Below are 17,256 nucleotides of genomic sequence, written 5' to 3'. Positions count from 1 at the left end.
TTCTCTTAATCAAAGGAGACTTCTCCTATCTCTTTTGAATGCCTAATTAATCTCCAATAACTTTTCCTATTAGGTAGGTTTTTTGGCTTTTCAAGTTTTACTCACTTTTTTCCTTTTGAACATTTTAAGCATCATGTGATTAAAATATATCATCAGTAGTTTTTCTTAAAGGTATTTCTGCATAAAAGACCAGGTACATACTTGTATTGTTCACCTCCTGTGCTGAACTAGGCTTTTACGACTAGAGAACCACACTCCTAACCCAGCTAATCTCTGGTTCCTTTGTTTGTATTTGGTACTTAAAGGTTGCCTGTGCTCAAGTGGCAAATGTACTGATTTTTACTCTAGCTGTATGACTAGGAGATAAAACTGAAAGTCCTAGTTGAAACTGGAAGTACAACCAGTTAGCAAGGAAGAAAGGGTTTTTATATTTTAATATTTTCCCCATATTTAATGAAACAGTGTTATTGTAGGTATTTGCCAAGAAGGGAATTTGTTCTCTGAAAAACAGGATACAAATTTTCTAACTGGGTGTTGTAATTATAGTTTCCCTCTGCTGTTCAGGTATCAGAGTGACTATGTGAGGACTGTGTGAGAACCACATCTTACAAGTGTGGTTCTGATTTGGTTAGTCAACCTTTAAAAAGATATCTCCAAACTAGAATACGATAAAGTAGAAGTCTGTTTCTGTTTTGGCTTTATGCTCCGGAGAGGAGCAGGAAATATTCTAAAGTTTAAGGGTTGCCCTGTTGGCTGCTCTTGGCCTGTGGTCGCACTTTCACAGAATTGAGTTGCATATCACAAACTAAAAGCTTAGGGAGCACTTGGACACGGGCTAAGAGTTAGACAGCAACTCATTTTCCCAACTGATCTGTGTGCCACCAGGTACAGTAGTATAGGATGGGTCTTTGTTATATTTTCTTTCAAGTTTCTCTCTGTGGTGTACAGTTTCTGCACGGGGAATCACAGAATGTCACTGTTTCTACCCAGCAATTCTGTCTGCTTTTCTCAAACCGGAAACCTGGGAACCCTCCCTCTTAGGCTTCTCCTCCTATTTACCCTTTGACTTCAACTCCTGAATGTTTTCCAAATTCATTCTCCTCTTTCCTTTCCCCCAGTGTAGTTCAAACACACTTTTCCTGTCACCTAGAGTCCTAGACCATTTTATTGACTTTCAGGTGGTGTCCCTGCCTTGCATCTTGTACCTTGTTGCCCTTCTAAGATTCTTACCTGAAATGTTTTGTCTTCCTTGTCTTTGGTGGCTCCCTACGTTTATTTCTTATTGTGGTCTGTAAAGATACTTAGAGCTTTCCTCAGCTACCAGTCTATCGTCTTCTGCCACTTTGCTCCATTTACATCTGTTCTCCTGATCTTCTGGTATAGATGTAGTTACCTTAAATGCATCGTGCTGTCAGCTCTCCCGTCTCTGCACCTGTAGTTACCTTTTCCTGAAACAGACCCCATCATCCCCACAACATTTTATGTGCTTTGTATCCATAGCTTTTGATAGTTTCTTTTGTATAGTACATTTATAATACTATAAATTTATAATATTCATAATTATATACTATTTCTGCCAGACTATTAGACTGAGGAATGTGGAATAAATGGTTACATTGAAAAGAAAGCCCCTCAGACATATTTGGCATGATTTTAAAAAGAAAGATGAATACAGAGGTAATACTGATACAGCTCTTCCCAATCTTAGCTATTTAGCTTCTTTACCTCTCCTGCCCCATGGTACTCAGCAGTCATTTCCCTTTGGCTTTAATGCCCATTCATTGTTTCCAGGGCTTCCTTCCTTCCTGTCCTCAGCCTTACTTGTCTTTTGACTCACTTCAACACACACAGAGTGTAGGAATATCAATAGTAAATCCCTTTGAAGACTGTTATTAAGTCAAGGAGAAGCATGGATTAAGATTACTTAATGAAAATTCAGATTCACTGACTAAAATCTGATTTGAAAACAGGACAATGATTCACTTATACGTTTAAAGAATTTGGAATAGGATTGACTTTTTTTTAGCTTTTACTTGCTCACTTGCCTTTTTTTGGTGTGAAATAGTATCCTGTATAAATTCTTTCTTCTCTTCCTTATAGGTTCTGGGTCCCTCAGAGCAAAATTTGATCTTTCAGAAGGACCCAGTAAACCCACAACACTTGCAGTGCAATTCCTCAGTGAGGGAAGTACCCTCTCAGGAGTAGATACTGAACTTGTAGGCACTGGCTACAGGCTTTCCTTAGTAAAGAAGCGGTTTGCCACTGGTAAGTTGGGAGATTTCAAGCTTTTTCATGTACATGGGAAACATTTATATTCTAATAGTTACTAAATGACTCTCAAGTAGTTTATAGTCTGAAGGCATGTAAATGTTTCCTTTGACCTTTGGTACAAAGTGCCAGATAGAGACACGCCTGGGAGAGAGAGTACTCATGGTCAGTATAGCTAAACACCTGTGATCTGATTCTAATGTACTGTAAACAGCAGATGGGAACTGGGGTTTGTGTCTGTAACCACAGTGGAAATGTCCTCCTTTGAGTTCATTTGAAATTATAATGGCAAAGGTCTACTTGGTGTTTTCCAGGACGATACCTGGCGGATTGTTGATGGACCTGGGAAAGTGGTTGGCTCAAGGGAGTAGTACAAACCTGCCGTTCTGCATTATTTTTCTTTTCAAACACTATTCTGACTTGTATTATATCTTTAAGAGCTAACTACAAACATTAAATTGCACTTTTGAAGTGAGTCACCGAAGAAAATAGCACTGAAATGATTTTCAACGCTGTAAATGATCAACTGCAATATTCAGGAAGCACATTTATTCAGATTCTCAGTAAAATGAAGTTTTTATAGGCTGGAAATTTTATCTTCAGTGTCTATGTTGAAAAAGGGGCTTTTAGTGTAATATGAGGCCTGAAATTTCAGGAGAGGAAGCACAAGATAATTTAGCTTTCTATAAGTTTTTAGAGTCAGAGGTAGCTTTTAAAAACGTTTAAGTTTGATATTAAATGGATACAAACAGAACGTGAATTCTAAGTTTGGGATAATGTTGATAACACTCAATCAAATTGAGTTATGTGCCATAAAGTAATCAGACCAGAGTCCAAGGTGTATGCAAAATTTATAATTTGATTCTCATATAAACATATTAATAAAGTGTAAATGGTGTTTTATATGATTTTTTTTAATCCTCAAGTGCAATGTGTTTTAAAATAAGCTTGCAAAAGACAGCAGAGAAATTTGCTTCTGCAGTTAACTTTATAGAAGTTGTGATTGTTTTGATGAATTAATGCTGTTAGATTTAATTTATTTTTATATGGATTGCATAACGTGTGCCTTTAAAACAATAACAAAACCCAGAAATGTGCCTATCCAGTTTGTGTTCATTAATGTGCCTCACTTTTTTCCTCACAGTCCAGATTTTGTATTCAGAATCTTAGTCAAGAATTTTTACAAGATAATTGCGATTTTTTATAAAAATCTTTGGTTGCAATTGCAGTGGGAATTCAGAATAACTAGAGGACAATTTATACTTAAGAACCCTGGCTCCCTTCTTTAGTGTTACACTGTAGCCACTAGAGAAATATAACTAACAGCCTATGTTTACAGGGGAAAAGATTACCTTCAGATGTTCCATCTTAACCTTATCAAAAAATTCTGCAACACCGTAATGGTAAATTGATAACTGGCATTTTCACTCTCAACTTAACATTTCCCCTCACTCTTATTATTGGAAATTTATATATTTATTTACTGAATGTGATGTGAGCATGAGTTTGTAGTAGTTTGTGAGGAACACACTAGAAAAGATCAGTTTTGGCATTTTCAACACTTGGAAAAATTGGCAGTTTTTATGTTCTTTTTCTTATCACCACCTGCTAAAAATGAGGAAACTATTTGAAACGATGGATTGGGTTAAGCGTTTCTTAAAATAAACTACTAATATTAAATAGTAAAAAACCTAACTTTATAACAAATCCTGATTAATTGAAGGAAGTAAATATTTTGGACACAGTTTCATAATTTACAAATGGGAATTTTATTTATAAGGATAAGTACCAGTGTCCTGCATTTTGCATAGAAGTAATAAATTGTGTTATATATAGTAAATTTATATAAAATCACTAATTGTTCTCTTAAGCTCTACAGAAAGTAAAATCCCTCCCTCTATACATTTATGTAACATCTTGCTATATTAAATACAGCAGAAAATCTACTCATTAGCAATATATATATATAACACAATATGTGCTTTTTAAATATATTCAGTGTTAGCCCCATTCTAAATTTAGATTTGACTAAAGCAATACATAAGATAATTTGCTAAAATTTTCATCTTGACTAGATAGTGGACAGAATTAGAATTTCTAACATATTGTACCCTTTTAAATGCCAATTACAGTCCCTTACTGGAATCTTAACTGTAATTGCTTTGCAAACTGCTTTTATTGGGAAGTTAATATTTTATTATTGGATAGACACCATTATACTCACCATGTTTGTTTTTAATCAAGTATTACCTTAAAATGTACAAACTAGTGAAATGGTTATACTTCTGCACTTTCTTAATTACCAGTCCTCATACCAAGTATTGGTACATAAATTTGTATCAGGTGCAGGTTACAATTTTGAAGCCATATGAGTTTATATTGATTTTTTCATTTAAAAATTCACTAATGGTGTAAAAAAAGACCAATAGATTTTCAATGGGAAATGTATTTTAGCAAGCTGGTTCTTGCTTATGTATAGTGATAAACTTTGTAGCTGCCTCTTTAACCAAGAATTTGTAAACACAGAACTCTTAACAAATGTGAGTTTTTAAGATTTGTTATTTACTACTTTGAGTTGTAATTAGAACAATGCAAATCTTACAATATTTTGTAAATATTTTTGATTTTTCATAAAAATGTAAATTTTACATAAAAGTTGTACCCTTAATAAACATGTAATATATAATTTATCAGTTGGTTTGTGTGTTGTACTTTTGTTGATGGTAATAATAGCTATGTCATAGACATTATGACAAGGCAGGCTTGGTAAGTAATGAATAATTGGTTTTGAACTTTGTATCACCATTTAGACAGCCATTTACTAAGTTTTAATTGGTTATATAGGAAAACTTCATTTAGCATATAACCCAAAAATGTAGAAATTGTTTAACAAGGGATTATTTTGGTTTCTAAATATACTTAACTTGATGTTAAGCTTTAGCAAATACTCTCCCCCTGACCAGTTTTTTAGGAACACAGTGTTGCCGTTTCAAAATTATACTCTTCCAAGGAACATCAAGGCTTTCAGAAACCAGTGGATTTAGAAAGGAGTTAAAAAAAATTTGAAAAAGATTTCCTCATAAATATTAAAAATTTTGCTGACTCTATGTCATAAAAAGGACATGTTGTGTTGGGTTGGGGACCCTGTGTAACGAACAGGTAGCACTCTTACATTCATGTCATACACTTCACTTACCTTATTTCTTCATTAGTCTCTTTTTTCCCCTTCCCCTGCTCCCACCTGTTATAGTGAATGATGCTAGCTGCTATAATAAGTAAGGTCTCGACCTTAAACACTGTAAAATAGTATTGCTCACATCACAGTTCTAAGGAGGTTGGAGGAAGAGCTCTGCTCCTCAGAGTAATTCAGGGCAGGCTCCCTCTGTTTTTGTGACTCTGCTCAAAGTCTTCTCCATTTGGCCAGTGGATGGGGAAAGAGAGAAAATGGGTATTTATGGGCCAGGCCCAGAATTGGCATTATTTCTGTTCACATTCCTTTAGCAACAACTTGATCTGTGCTCCCAACTAACTACAAGGAAAGATGAGAAATATATAGTGTGGCTGTGTGCCTAGGAGGAAAAGAAAACATGTTTTGATAACCCAGTAATCCTCTGGCATGTATCCTAGCCTTTCTCTATTTGGTTAACTTACTTTATTCCTTTCTCCTAAATGTGTATTTAATGGTGTCTGTGGCTTTCACTACAAAGGGTCTATTCCATCATCTCTTGCTATATATACATATTTTACCCCTATTTTAAATTATATCTGATTATTTCTGTATTTCTTCTAATTATATATGATATTTATGATTATCTATAACTCGGAAACCAGTGCTTTAGTATGCAGCGTTTCATCGTCAGTAATTTTTTAACTGCAAGTAACACAAAATAAAACTAAAAATGTTGTAAACAAAGTGTTTTTCACATCACAAAGTCTGTGAGTTTGTTTGTTGTTGTTGGACAGAACAAGTGATTCTCTTGGCATTTTTTTATGGTTGCGATATGGCTGCCACAGCTTCAGATTATATGCTCTCATCCAAAGCTAGGAGAGGGGCAGTTTCAGGTATGTCTGTCCTTTTTGTCAGGAGAGTTAAAGCTTTTCCAGCACATTTCTGCTTATTTCCTGCTGGCCAGAATTGTGTAAGGGGCAGAATTGTTTAAAGTAGCCTTTTTTTTTTTTTAAATGATAAAGGAGAAGGTGCTGGGAATGGCTTGAAAATGAGCTGGCCAGCAGATCAACCACAGAATTTCTGACTGGTGGCACTAGTAGTAAAGAACCTGCCTGCCAATGCAGGAGACAGACACGCGTTCAGTCCCTGGGTCGGGAAGACCCCCTGGAGGAGGACACGGCAACCCACTCCAGAATTCTTACCTGGAGAATCCCATGGACAGAGGAGCCTGGAGGGCTACAGTCCATAGGGTCGAAGAATTGGACATGACTGAAGCGACTTAGCACACCAGTGCACGTGAGCATCTTTTTTTACAGCATATTTCCAATTCAATCTCTGTGCTTAGCCCAATCAACTTATTTGACAATTTTAAACTTTAACTCCGCAAGGAGCAGGGTGAACTTGAAAGTGCTCTATGTTTTATCTTCAGAAGAGTGAATCAGTATAATTTCCCTAAAGAGCAGTTTTCTAAAATCTTTAAAAACATTATTTATCATTTAAACTAGTAATTCATCACTGTTGGGAATTTGTCCTAAGAAAATGAAACAAGTAAGCAAAGATAAGTTTATAATATGAAAAGCTTGGAAGGATTGGTTAAGTGAGTTGATAACTCCCATTTAGTGAAATACTATATAGCTAGCTAGCTAGCTAAGTCACTTCAGTTGTGTCCAACTCTGTGCGACCCCATAGACGGCAGCCCACCAGGCTCCCCCGGCCCTGGGATTCTCCAGGCAAGAACACTGGAGTGGGTTGCCATTTCCTTCTCCAATGCGTGAAAGTGAAGTCACTCAGTCGTGTCTGAGTCCTAGCGACCCCATGGACTGCAGCCTACCAGGCTCTTCCGTCCATGGGATTGTCCAGGCAAGAGTACTGGAGTGGGTTGCCATTGCCTTCTCCCGAAATACTATATAGGTATTTAAAATAATCATGATCAAGGTTCTACTGAATAGCACAGTGAATACCTATAATAAACAATAATGGAAAAAAATATGAAAAAGAGTATGTGTATATATGTATAACTGAATCTCTCTGCAATACACTAGAAACACATTGTAAATCAACTTCAGTAAATTAAAACAATCATGAAGGTCTATAGTCATTAATAATGAAAAGGTCAGTTTTTATTCCAATCCCAAAGAATGGCGATGCCAAAGAGTGTTCAAACTACCGCACAATTACACTCATTTCACGACAGCAAGGTAATGCTCAAAATCCAAAGACGTTCTCCCACTGTTGTGAAGGTTCTGAACCCCACTTCAGGCTTCCCAGCCTGAGGATCCGACAAAGAGACTAGGAATCCCCAGGGAATCTGACCTTCAAGGCCAGCGGGACTTGATTATAAGAATTCCACAGGACTGGAGAAAACAGAGACTCCAGTCTTGGAGACCACAAAGAAAACCTTGCCCACACCAAGAGTCAGAGGAAAGGAGCAGTGACCCCATAGGAGCCTGAACCGAAACTACATGCTAGTGTTGGAGGGTCTCCTTGGTTGGGGCTCATCACAGGGATGGGAACACTGGCAGCAGCAATCTGGGAAGGTCCCCCTTGGCATAAACCCTCTTGGAGGTCGCCATTAACCTGACCATAGAGCCCAACATAGAACCCGTAGACCTGAGGGCTAGGTCACCTCAGGCCAAGAAACTACCAGGGAGGGAGTGCAGCCCCACCCATCAGCAGATAACTGAACTGAAGCTTTACTGAGCAAGGTTCTGCCCAACAGAGCAAGACCCAGTTTCCCCATCACCAGTCCCTCCCATCAGGAAGCTTACAAAAGCCTCTTAACCTCCTCTATCAGAGGGCAGACGCAAGAAGCGAGAAGAACCACAGTCCCACAGTGACTAAAAAAGGCACATTACAGAAAGTTAATCAGCATGAAAAAGCAAAAAGTTATGTCCCAAAGGAAGGGACAAGATAAAAACACCGTAAAAACAACTAAATGAAGTGGAGATGGGCAACCTTTCAGAAAAAGGGTTAATGATAGTGAAGATGATTCAGGATCTCAGAAAAAGAATGGAGGCAAAGATTGAGAAGATGCAAGAAATGTTTACCAAAGAGTTAAAGAACAAACAGAGATGAATAACCCACTAGAAGGAATCAATAGCAGAATAACTGAGGCAGAAGAACATAAATGCCCTAGAGGACCGAATGGTGGAAATCACTGCTGCAAAACAGAACATAGAAAAAAGAAGGAAAAGCATGAAGACAGCCTAAGAGACCTCTGGGACGGCACTAAATGCATCAACATTCACATATAGGGGTCCCAGAAGGAGAAGAGAGAGAGAAAGGACCTGAGAAAATATTTGAAGAGTTAATAGCTGAGAACTTCCCTAACATGGGAAAGGAAATAGTCAACCAAGTCCAGGAAGCAGAGAGTCCCAGGCAGGATAAACCTAAGGAGGAACACATGGAGACACATAATAATCAAACTGGAAAAATTAAAGACCAAGATAAAACATTAAAAGCAACAAGGGAAAAACAACAAATAATATACAAGGGAACTTCCATCAGGCTATCAGCTGATTTCTTGACAAAAACTCTACAAGCCAGAAGAGAATGGCATGATATATTTAAAGTGATGAAAGGGAAGAACCTACAACCAACAAGACTATCCAGCAAGACTCTCCTTCACATTTAATGGAGAAATCAAAAGCTTTCCAGACAAGCAAAAGTTAAAAAGAATTCAGCACCACCAAAGCAGCTTTACAACAAATGCTAAAGGAACATCTCTAGGCAGGAAACAAGAGAAGGAAAAGACTACCTACAGAAAATAAACCCAGAATAATTGAGAAAATGATAACAGCCTCATACATTATTGATCAGTTCAGTTCAGCCGCTCAGTTGTGTCCAACTCTTTGCGACCCCATGGACTGCAGCATGGCCCCATTTATTGACTTCAGCACATTATTGATAGGATCATAAATATCATTAATTACCTTAAGTGGATTAAATGCACCAGCCAAAAAACATAGACTGACTGAGCAGATGAAAACATATGCATGTATGCACTTTCACTTACTACATCACTCTGCTTGATCTCCCCAAATTGTATGTAACTTACACTGTTAGGTTAATCATGTTCCCATTATGGCTTGCAATTGTAATTATCTTTTTGTCTGGCTGTTGATTGTGAAAACTGGTAAACATCTTTTACTATTGTGATTATGGGACCATTACTCAATACCACTGTATCATGATTGGTCAACAGAAAAATAATAGAATTCTGTATCACCAAAACTACCACTTAATAGAAAAACCTGTAATCACTTTTTAAAATCCAGATGCATATCAGAATTATCTTGGAATTTTTTGAAAAATACAAAATGCACAGGTATTGCTTTCTTTTCTGCCAGAGTTCCAGATGTTTCTAATGAGCAGTCATGTCTAAAAACAACTGGACTATATGAAGATCTGTTACTTTTATCTAGTTTGTTTCACTTTTTCTATTTCATATTCATGGTTCCCATTCATTTAAGTTTATATTTTCCAATTTCTCCATCTTTTTTTGGATGTTCCTCCTTAAACCTTTAAGTAGTAGAAAAAAGCTTATATATATACATATGTAATATGTATAGTGTATATATAGTTTAGAAAACTAATGAATTTTTGCCAAACTAAAAAATTAATGACATTTTGATTCCACTTAATTGACTTAGTATGAATACAGTGCTGCTGCTGCTGCTACTGCTGCTAAGTCGCTTCAGTCGTGTCCGACTCTGTGCGACCCCTAGGGGGCAGCCCACCAGGCTCCTGCGTCCATGGGATTCTCCAGGCAAGAGTACTGGAGTGGGTTGCCATTGCCTTCTCCGAATACAATGCTAGATTTGTAATTAAAAAAAAATAGATATGCAACAAAAGTTTACTGTATAGCACAGGGAACTATAGTCAATAATAACCTATCAGTTCGGTTCAGCTTAGTCGTGTCCAGCTCTTTGCAACCCCATGGACTGCAGCACACCAGGCTTCCCTGTCCATCACCAACTCCTGGAGCTTACTCAAACTCAGGTCCATTGAGTCGGTGATGCCATCCAACCATCTCATCCTCTGTCATAATAACTTATAAAGGAAAATAATCTCAAAAATATATGTGCATATGTATAACTCAATCACAAAAGAATTCTGTTTTTTGAAATTTAATGATGTTTATCTTTTTGCCAGTTTTTCTAAATGTCCTATGGAAATCTAATAAGGTATGAGATACAACATTCTAAATATATTTATGTAGGACATAAGATTAATATTGACTATGCCAAAGCCTTTGACTGTGTGGATCACAATCAACTGTGGAAAATTCTGAAAGAGATGGAAATACAAGACCACCTGACCTGCCTCAGGAAGCAACAGTTAGAACTGGACATGGAACAACAGACTGGTTCCAAATAGGAAAAGAAGTACGTCAAGGCTGTATATTGTCACCCTACTTAATTTAACTTATATGCAGAGTACATCATGAGAAATGCTGGGCTGGATGAAGCACAAGCTGGAATCAAGATTGCCAGGAGAAATATCAATAACCTCAGATATGCAGATGATACCACCCTTATGGCAGAAAGTGAAGAGGAACGAAAAAGCCTCTTGATGAAAGTGAAAGTGGAGAGTGAAAAAGTTGGCTTAAAGCTCAACATTCAGAAAACTAAGATCATGGCGTCTGGTCCCATCACTTAATGGGAAATAGATGGGGAACCAGTGGAAACAGTGTCAGACTTTATTTTGGGGGGCTCCAAAATCACTGCAGATGGTGACTGCAGCTATGAAATTAAAAGATGCTTGCTCCTTGGAAGAAAAGTTATGACCAACCTAGATAGCATATTGAAAAGCAGAGACATTACTTTGCCAACAAAGGTCCGTCTAGTCAAGGCTATGGTTTTTCCACTGGTCATGTATGGATGTGAGAGTTGGACTGTGAAGAAGGCTAAGTGCCGAAGAATTGATGCTTTTGAACTGTGGTGTTGGAGAAGAGAGTCCCTTGGACTGCAAGGAGATCCAACCAGTCCATTTTAAAGGGTGTTCTTTGGAAGGAATGATGCTAAAGCTAAAACTCCAGTACTTTGGCCACCTCATGCAAAGAGTTGACTCATTGGAAAAGACTCAGATATTGGGAGGGATTGGGGGCAGGAGGAGAAGGGGACGACAGAGGATGATATGGTTGGATGGCATCCCCGACTCAATGGACATGGGTTTGGGTGGACTCCCGAGAGTTGGTGATAGACAGGGAGACCTGGTGTGCTGCAGTTCATGGGGTCACAAAGAGTTGGACACGACTGAACGACTGAACTGAACTGAACTGAATGCTGGGAAAGATTGAGGGCAAAAGGAGAAGGGGAAGGTAGAGAATGAGATGTTTAAGTAGCATCATCAACTCAGTGTACACAAGTTTGAGCAAACTCTGGGAGATACTGAAGAACAGGTAATCCGGGCATGCTGCATTCCATGGGGTTGCAAAGAGTTGGACACAACTGAGCAGCTGAACAACAGCAGCAACATGGAATATTGCCATGACATTGTTAGATGTTAAAGGTAATTATTTTTTGTTTTTAAAATGCATATACCTAAAGCAAAAAACCTTTGTACAATTATATACCAAGTTGTATTATAATTTCTGGGTGATGGGATATTTTCTTTAATATAGAATGTTTAATATCCAAATTGCACGTTTTAAAATAATGAGTAGGTATTACATTTATACCAAAAACTTTATTTTGAAAAACAGTTTTAGAAATAGAGTACAAGCTGATATAAACAATGTACAGGATCTTTTTACTGAAGATCCTGTGGTGGTCTTCCTATTTTGATCATTGCCTTAACCTTTCACTTGATTCTGTCATTCTGCAAAATAACTACTTTGTTTTGTATTGCTTATTAATGTATGGGAGTAGATTTCTGCTCCACTTGCCCCCCCCACCCCCCCACACACATACACTTTTTTTGTTTCAAAGCTAAATACCCCAATTTATTTTTCCTAAGTGAATACAAGATCAATTCTTTTTTCTGCCCAAATCAATCTCTTTTAAAAAGGTATGATCAAGAGAAGGGACAGAAGAAATGTGTAAGTACAATGTAGTTCAGGCTATCTTTTTTTTTTTAAACATAACAATATTTAATTACATCAGTTTCCTGTCAACACACAAGTCAGTTAATGATGTTGACACTGGCCATTTTCATGGGTTGGCAGGAAGCTCTTCCACTAAAGTCTCCCATGGTTTCCACTGAATCATTTTTCCGTCTTAGGGTAGCTTTTGGCAAAATTAAGAGCCTTTTAAATTTCAGAAACTTGATGTTATCACCTCAATATCATTCCCATAATTTAGGTGGCTGGGCTTCCCTGATAGCTCAGTTGGTAAAGAATCCGCCTGCAATGCAGGAGACCTGGGTTCGATCCTGGGTTGGGAAGATCCCCTGGAGAAGGAAAAGGCTACCCGCTCCAGTATCCTGGCCTAGGGAATTTCATGGACTGTATAGTCTATGGGGTTGCAGAGAGTCAGACACTACTAAAGGACTTCACTTTCACAGGTAGCTCTACTATTAGGTCTATTACTAGCTCTATTAGCTCTGTTATTTTCCATCCCAATTCTAGCAATTATCTCAGTAGTTCATATATCAAAGCATAACATTCTGACCCCCCAGCCAGTGCTCATTCTGACTTCTAGTAGCAGACCTACCAACGTAGAAGAGTTGGAAGATAACCAGTTAAACACCCATTTATCATCACTGGACAACTAGCATCAATCTTTTCTTATTCTCTACTTAGGCTACTTACGATCTTAATTGAAAATAACCTAAAATGAAGACTCTTTGTAGTTTATTTATCATTCCAGTATTGTAACCCAGAAAAGGAGAAAAACCTCCCTACAACATCAAGGAAGAAGGTCCAACTCCACCGTCAGCACCCAGAGCTGGAATTCTACCTAAACTATTCCTTGAAAGTCGTACATCAACAGTGACCTACTCCTGCCTGTGATATTAAAAACTCCAGAGGGTCACATTGCTGTACTTCAGATACTAAATGACCTACCCTATTACAGTGTGTTAGTACATACATACTTGATTATACATGATACACTCTATATAAGTATACATTGTTTACTCCATGCATGAATACAAACTATGAATATAACATAATTACACAGAACAAAATACTAATTGTACAAATTCCATTACGTCAACTCTAGTCACCGTACTTATCACAACCAACAACTTTCCTTAATCCCAAGCTTTGGGAAGTCTGCAACTCATTCACAAACATGTCCCTCTTTTTGATTTGGGCCCATTTAACACGTGGAGGTTTCTAGAACTGAACTATATCTGCCATCTGGGTTCTTCAGGACCATCTCACTTAAAATCTCCCAACCTTTCCTCTTAAATAAGACATCTTGTTGGACTAATGACTAATCAGCCCATGTGCACACATAACTATGATGTCATACTTCAAATATTTTTAAATGTGAGGGCAGCTATGGCCATCTGAGTCCTTGACGCAGTCAAGCAACATATAGCCAAGTCTATATTGAATATTATTTTTCAACATCAGGAACCATAGATATTAGTCAACGCTTGAAATACATATGAAAATGGATATATGTGTACATTCATGCTCCAAATAAAAATTAGCTAATTCCCCTTAGCTCCTGTACACCTCACAGCATATATTTATTACCAATCTTGCCAGGTTTCCAATAAGTACATAAAAGCTTACTTTCTATAAGAAATAACTAAATCATAAATTAAGACATACTTTAGCCAAGATTTTTAACAAAATGAAATTTTCAACACCAAAAACTCTAAACCTACTCACCTGCACTTCCTTGTTGGTACAGGGGATAAGAATCCACCTGTCAACGCAGGGGACATGGGTTCCATCCCTGGTCTGGAAAGATTCTGCATGCTGTGAGCAATTAAAGCCCATGTGCCACAACTACTGAGCCCTTAAGCTACATCTACTGAAGCCTGTGCCCCTTAGAGTCTGTGCTGTGCCACCAAAAAAAGGCACTGCAATGAGAAGCCCAAACACCACAACTAGGGAAAGTCCTCACACAGCAACAAAGAGCCAGCACAACCAAAAAAAACCAAACAAAACAACCTATGGACTAGGAAAACGTACTCCCTCCACAGTAACTTAAAATATTTCCACTAATGACCTGCCTCTTGAGAAACCTGTATGCAGGTCAGAAAGCAACAGTTAGAACTGGACATGGAACAACAGACTGGTTGCAAATAGGAAAAGGAGTACGTCAAGGCTGTATATTGTCACCCTGCTTATTTAACTTATATGCAGAGAAACTCATGAGAAATGCTGGGCTGGATGAAGCACAAGCTGGAATCAAGACTGCTGGGAGAAATATCGATAACCTCAGATATGCAGATGATACCACCCTTATGGCAGAAAGTGAAGAAGAACTAAAGAGCCTCTTGATGAAAGTGAAGGTGGAGAGTGAAAAAGTTGGCTTAAAGCTCAACATTCAGAAAATTAAGATCATGGCGTCTGGTCCCATCACTTCATGGCAAATAGATGGGGAAACAGTGGAAACAATGGCAGACTTTATTTTTCTGGGCTCCAAAATCACTGCAGATGGTGATGGCAGCCATGAAATTAAAAGACACTTACTCCTTGGAAGGAAAGTTATGACCAACCTAGACAGAATATAAAAAAGCAGAGACATTACTTTGCCAACAAAGGTCCGTCTAGTCAAGTCTGTGGTTTTTCCAGTGGTCATGTATGGATATGAGAGTTGGACTATAAAGAAAGCTGAGCGCCAAGGAATTGATGCTTTTGCACTGTGGTGTTGGAGAAGACTCTTGAGAGTCCCTTGGACTTCAAGAAGATCCAACCACTCCATCCTAAAGGAGATCGGTCCTTGGTGTTCATTGGAAGGACTGATGTTGAAGCTCAAACTCCAATACTTTGGCCACCTGATGCAAAGAGCTGACTCATTGGAAAAGACTCTGATGCTGGGAAAGATTGAGGGCAAGAGGAGAAGGGGACGACAGAGGATGAGATGGTTGGATGGCATCACCGACTTGATGGACATGGGTTTGAGCAAGCTCCAGGAGTTGGTGATGGACAGGGAAGCCTGGCGTGCTGCAGTTCAAGGGGTCGCAAAGAGTCGGACACAACTGAGCAACTGAACTGAGCTGAACTCTAGCATGCTACTTAAATTCACAAAATTTTGATGGACAGGGATCTCCCTGTATCTAGCTTGTTACTCTAACAATAAAGCAAGGCACTAAAAATACCTAGAGGAGATTACTAATTCCATAAACACATAGGTTTGGCCCCAGTCTTTCCATTAATTCTTAATAAAATTACACATGCAAGTATTCTCCATCCAAGTAAGAATGGCCTTTGGATCACCAACAATTAAAAGGAGGAGGTATGAGGCACATTACCCAGTAGCTTATGACACCTATGTGGAGCCCTGCACCAAAGTCACAGACTGTACCAAAGCCACAGATGCAGAGCCCTGCATCAAGGTCATCTCCAGAACTGATTGAGCCTCATACCAACCGTTGCCAAAAGCCCAGTGATCTAAACTGGCAAGCTCCCTAACCCCACATTAGGTAAAAATACCCAGCCTAACCAGTCACCTAATGCCATCCTTCTGGCAGGAATTGTCTTTGTCTTGAGGCTGTAAAAATTGGGTGCTAGCCCACAAAAGCATGAGCTCTCCCTTGAGCTGCCCTTGCTGTTCTAACAGCATCCCCTGCTCTAATAAACTCTATTCTGAAACACTCTGGGTCTGAAAATTCTTTTCCAACCCCTGCTTAGACCATAACATCTGGTGGCCCAAATGGGGCTTCCCTGGTGGCACAGAGGTAAAGAATCTGCCTGCAGTGCAGAAGACAGGGGCTTGATCCCTGAGTTGGGAAAATCCCCTGGAGTAGGAAATGGCAACCCACTCCAGTATTCTTGCCTGGGAAATCCCATAGACAGAGGAGCCTGGTGGGCTACAGTCCACGGGGTCACAAAGAGTCAGACACAACTGAGTGACTAAACAACAGCAGGAGTTGTGAAATTTCATGCCAGCCATCAAGGTCATATGAGTAACTCAAATTAATAAAACTTGCAGTGTAAAGTATGTTAAAGATATAATAAACTTAAATTTTAATTAGGCTAAAAAGTTGCACCTAAAATGACTTTAATATTCCTGATCACACAATAAGACTCAAACAGGGATCCAATATTCCTTTATGCTTAGCCCTAAATGTAATAATTAAAACTATACCAGAGTACTACTTGCAATAGCCTGAAATTCAAAGGACTTGGTATTAATTCATCTCTCTCCTAAAAGATGATGCTGTGAAAGTGCCGCACTCAATATGCCAGCAAATTTGGAAAACTCAGCAGGGGCCACAGGACTGGAAAAGGTAAGTTTTCATTCCAATCCCAAAGAAAGGCAATGCCAAAGAATGCTCAAACTACCACACAATTGCACTCATCTCACATGCTAGTAAAGTAATGCTCAAAATTCTCCAAGCCAGGTTTCAACAATACATGAACCGTGAACTTCCACATGTTCAAGTTGGACTTAGAAAATGCAGAACCAGAGATCAAATTGCCAACATCCATTGGGTCATCAAAAAAGCAAGAGAGTTCCAGAAAAATATCTACATCTGCTTTATTGACTATGCCAAAGCCTTTGATTGTGTGTACCACACAAACTCTGGAAAATTCTTAAAGATACAGGAATACCAGACCACCTGACCTGCCTCTTGAGAAATTTGTATGCAGGTCAGAAAGCAACAGTTAGAACTTGACATGGAACAACACACTGGTTCCAGATAAGGAAAGGAGGACCTCAAGGCTCTATACTGTCATCCTGCTTATA

The 17,256-nt window shown here is 38.5% G+C and overlaps 1 protein-coding gene across 2 annotated transcripts in view; it reads left to right on the top strand.

Moving 5' to 3' along the window:
• The window catches only part of FCHO2 (FCH and mu domain containing endocytic adaptor 2), a 126,118-nt gene extending 121,160 nt beyond the window's left edge, over positions 1-4,958 (top strand). For both annotated transcript variants that reach the window (XM_061393291.1, XM_061393292.1), the window contains 2 exons: positions 2,101-2,265; positions 2,583-4,958. In XM_061393291.1, the coding sequence (XP_061249275.1) occupies positions 2,101-2,265; positions 2,583-2,605 (188 nt within the window). In that variant the 3' untranslated portion in view covers positions 2,606-4,958. The remainder of the gene's footprint in view (positions 1-2,100; positions 2,266-2,582) is intronic.
• The last annotated feature ends 12,298 nt before the right edge of the window (positions 4,959-17,256 follow it).

The sequence above is a fragment of the Bos javanicus genome, chromosome 20 (assembly GCF_032452875.1).
Source record: "Bos javanicus breed banteng chromosome 20, ARS-OSU_banteng_1.0, whole genome shotgun sequence".
NCBI classification, from domain to species: domain Eukaryota; kingdom Metazoa; phylum Chordata; class Mammalia; order Artiodactyla; family Bovidae; genus Bos; species Bos javanicus.
This window is presented reverse-complemented; position numbering and strand designations above follow the sequence as displayed.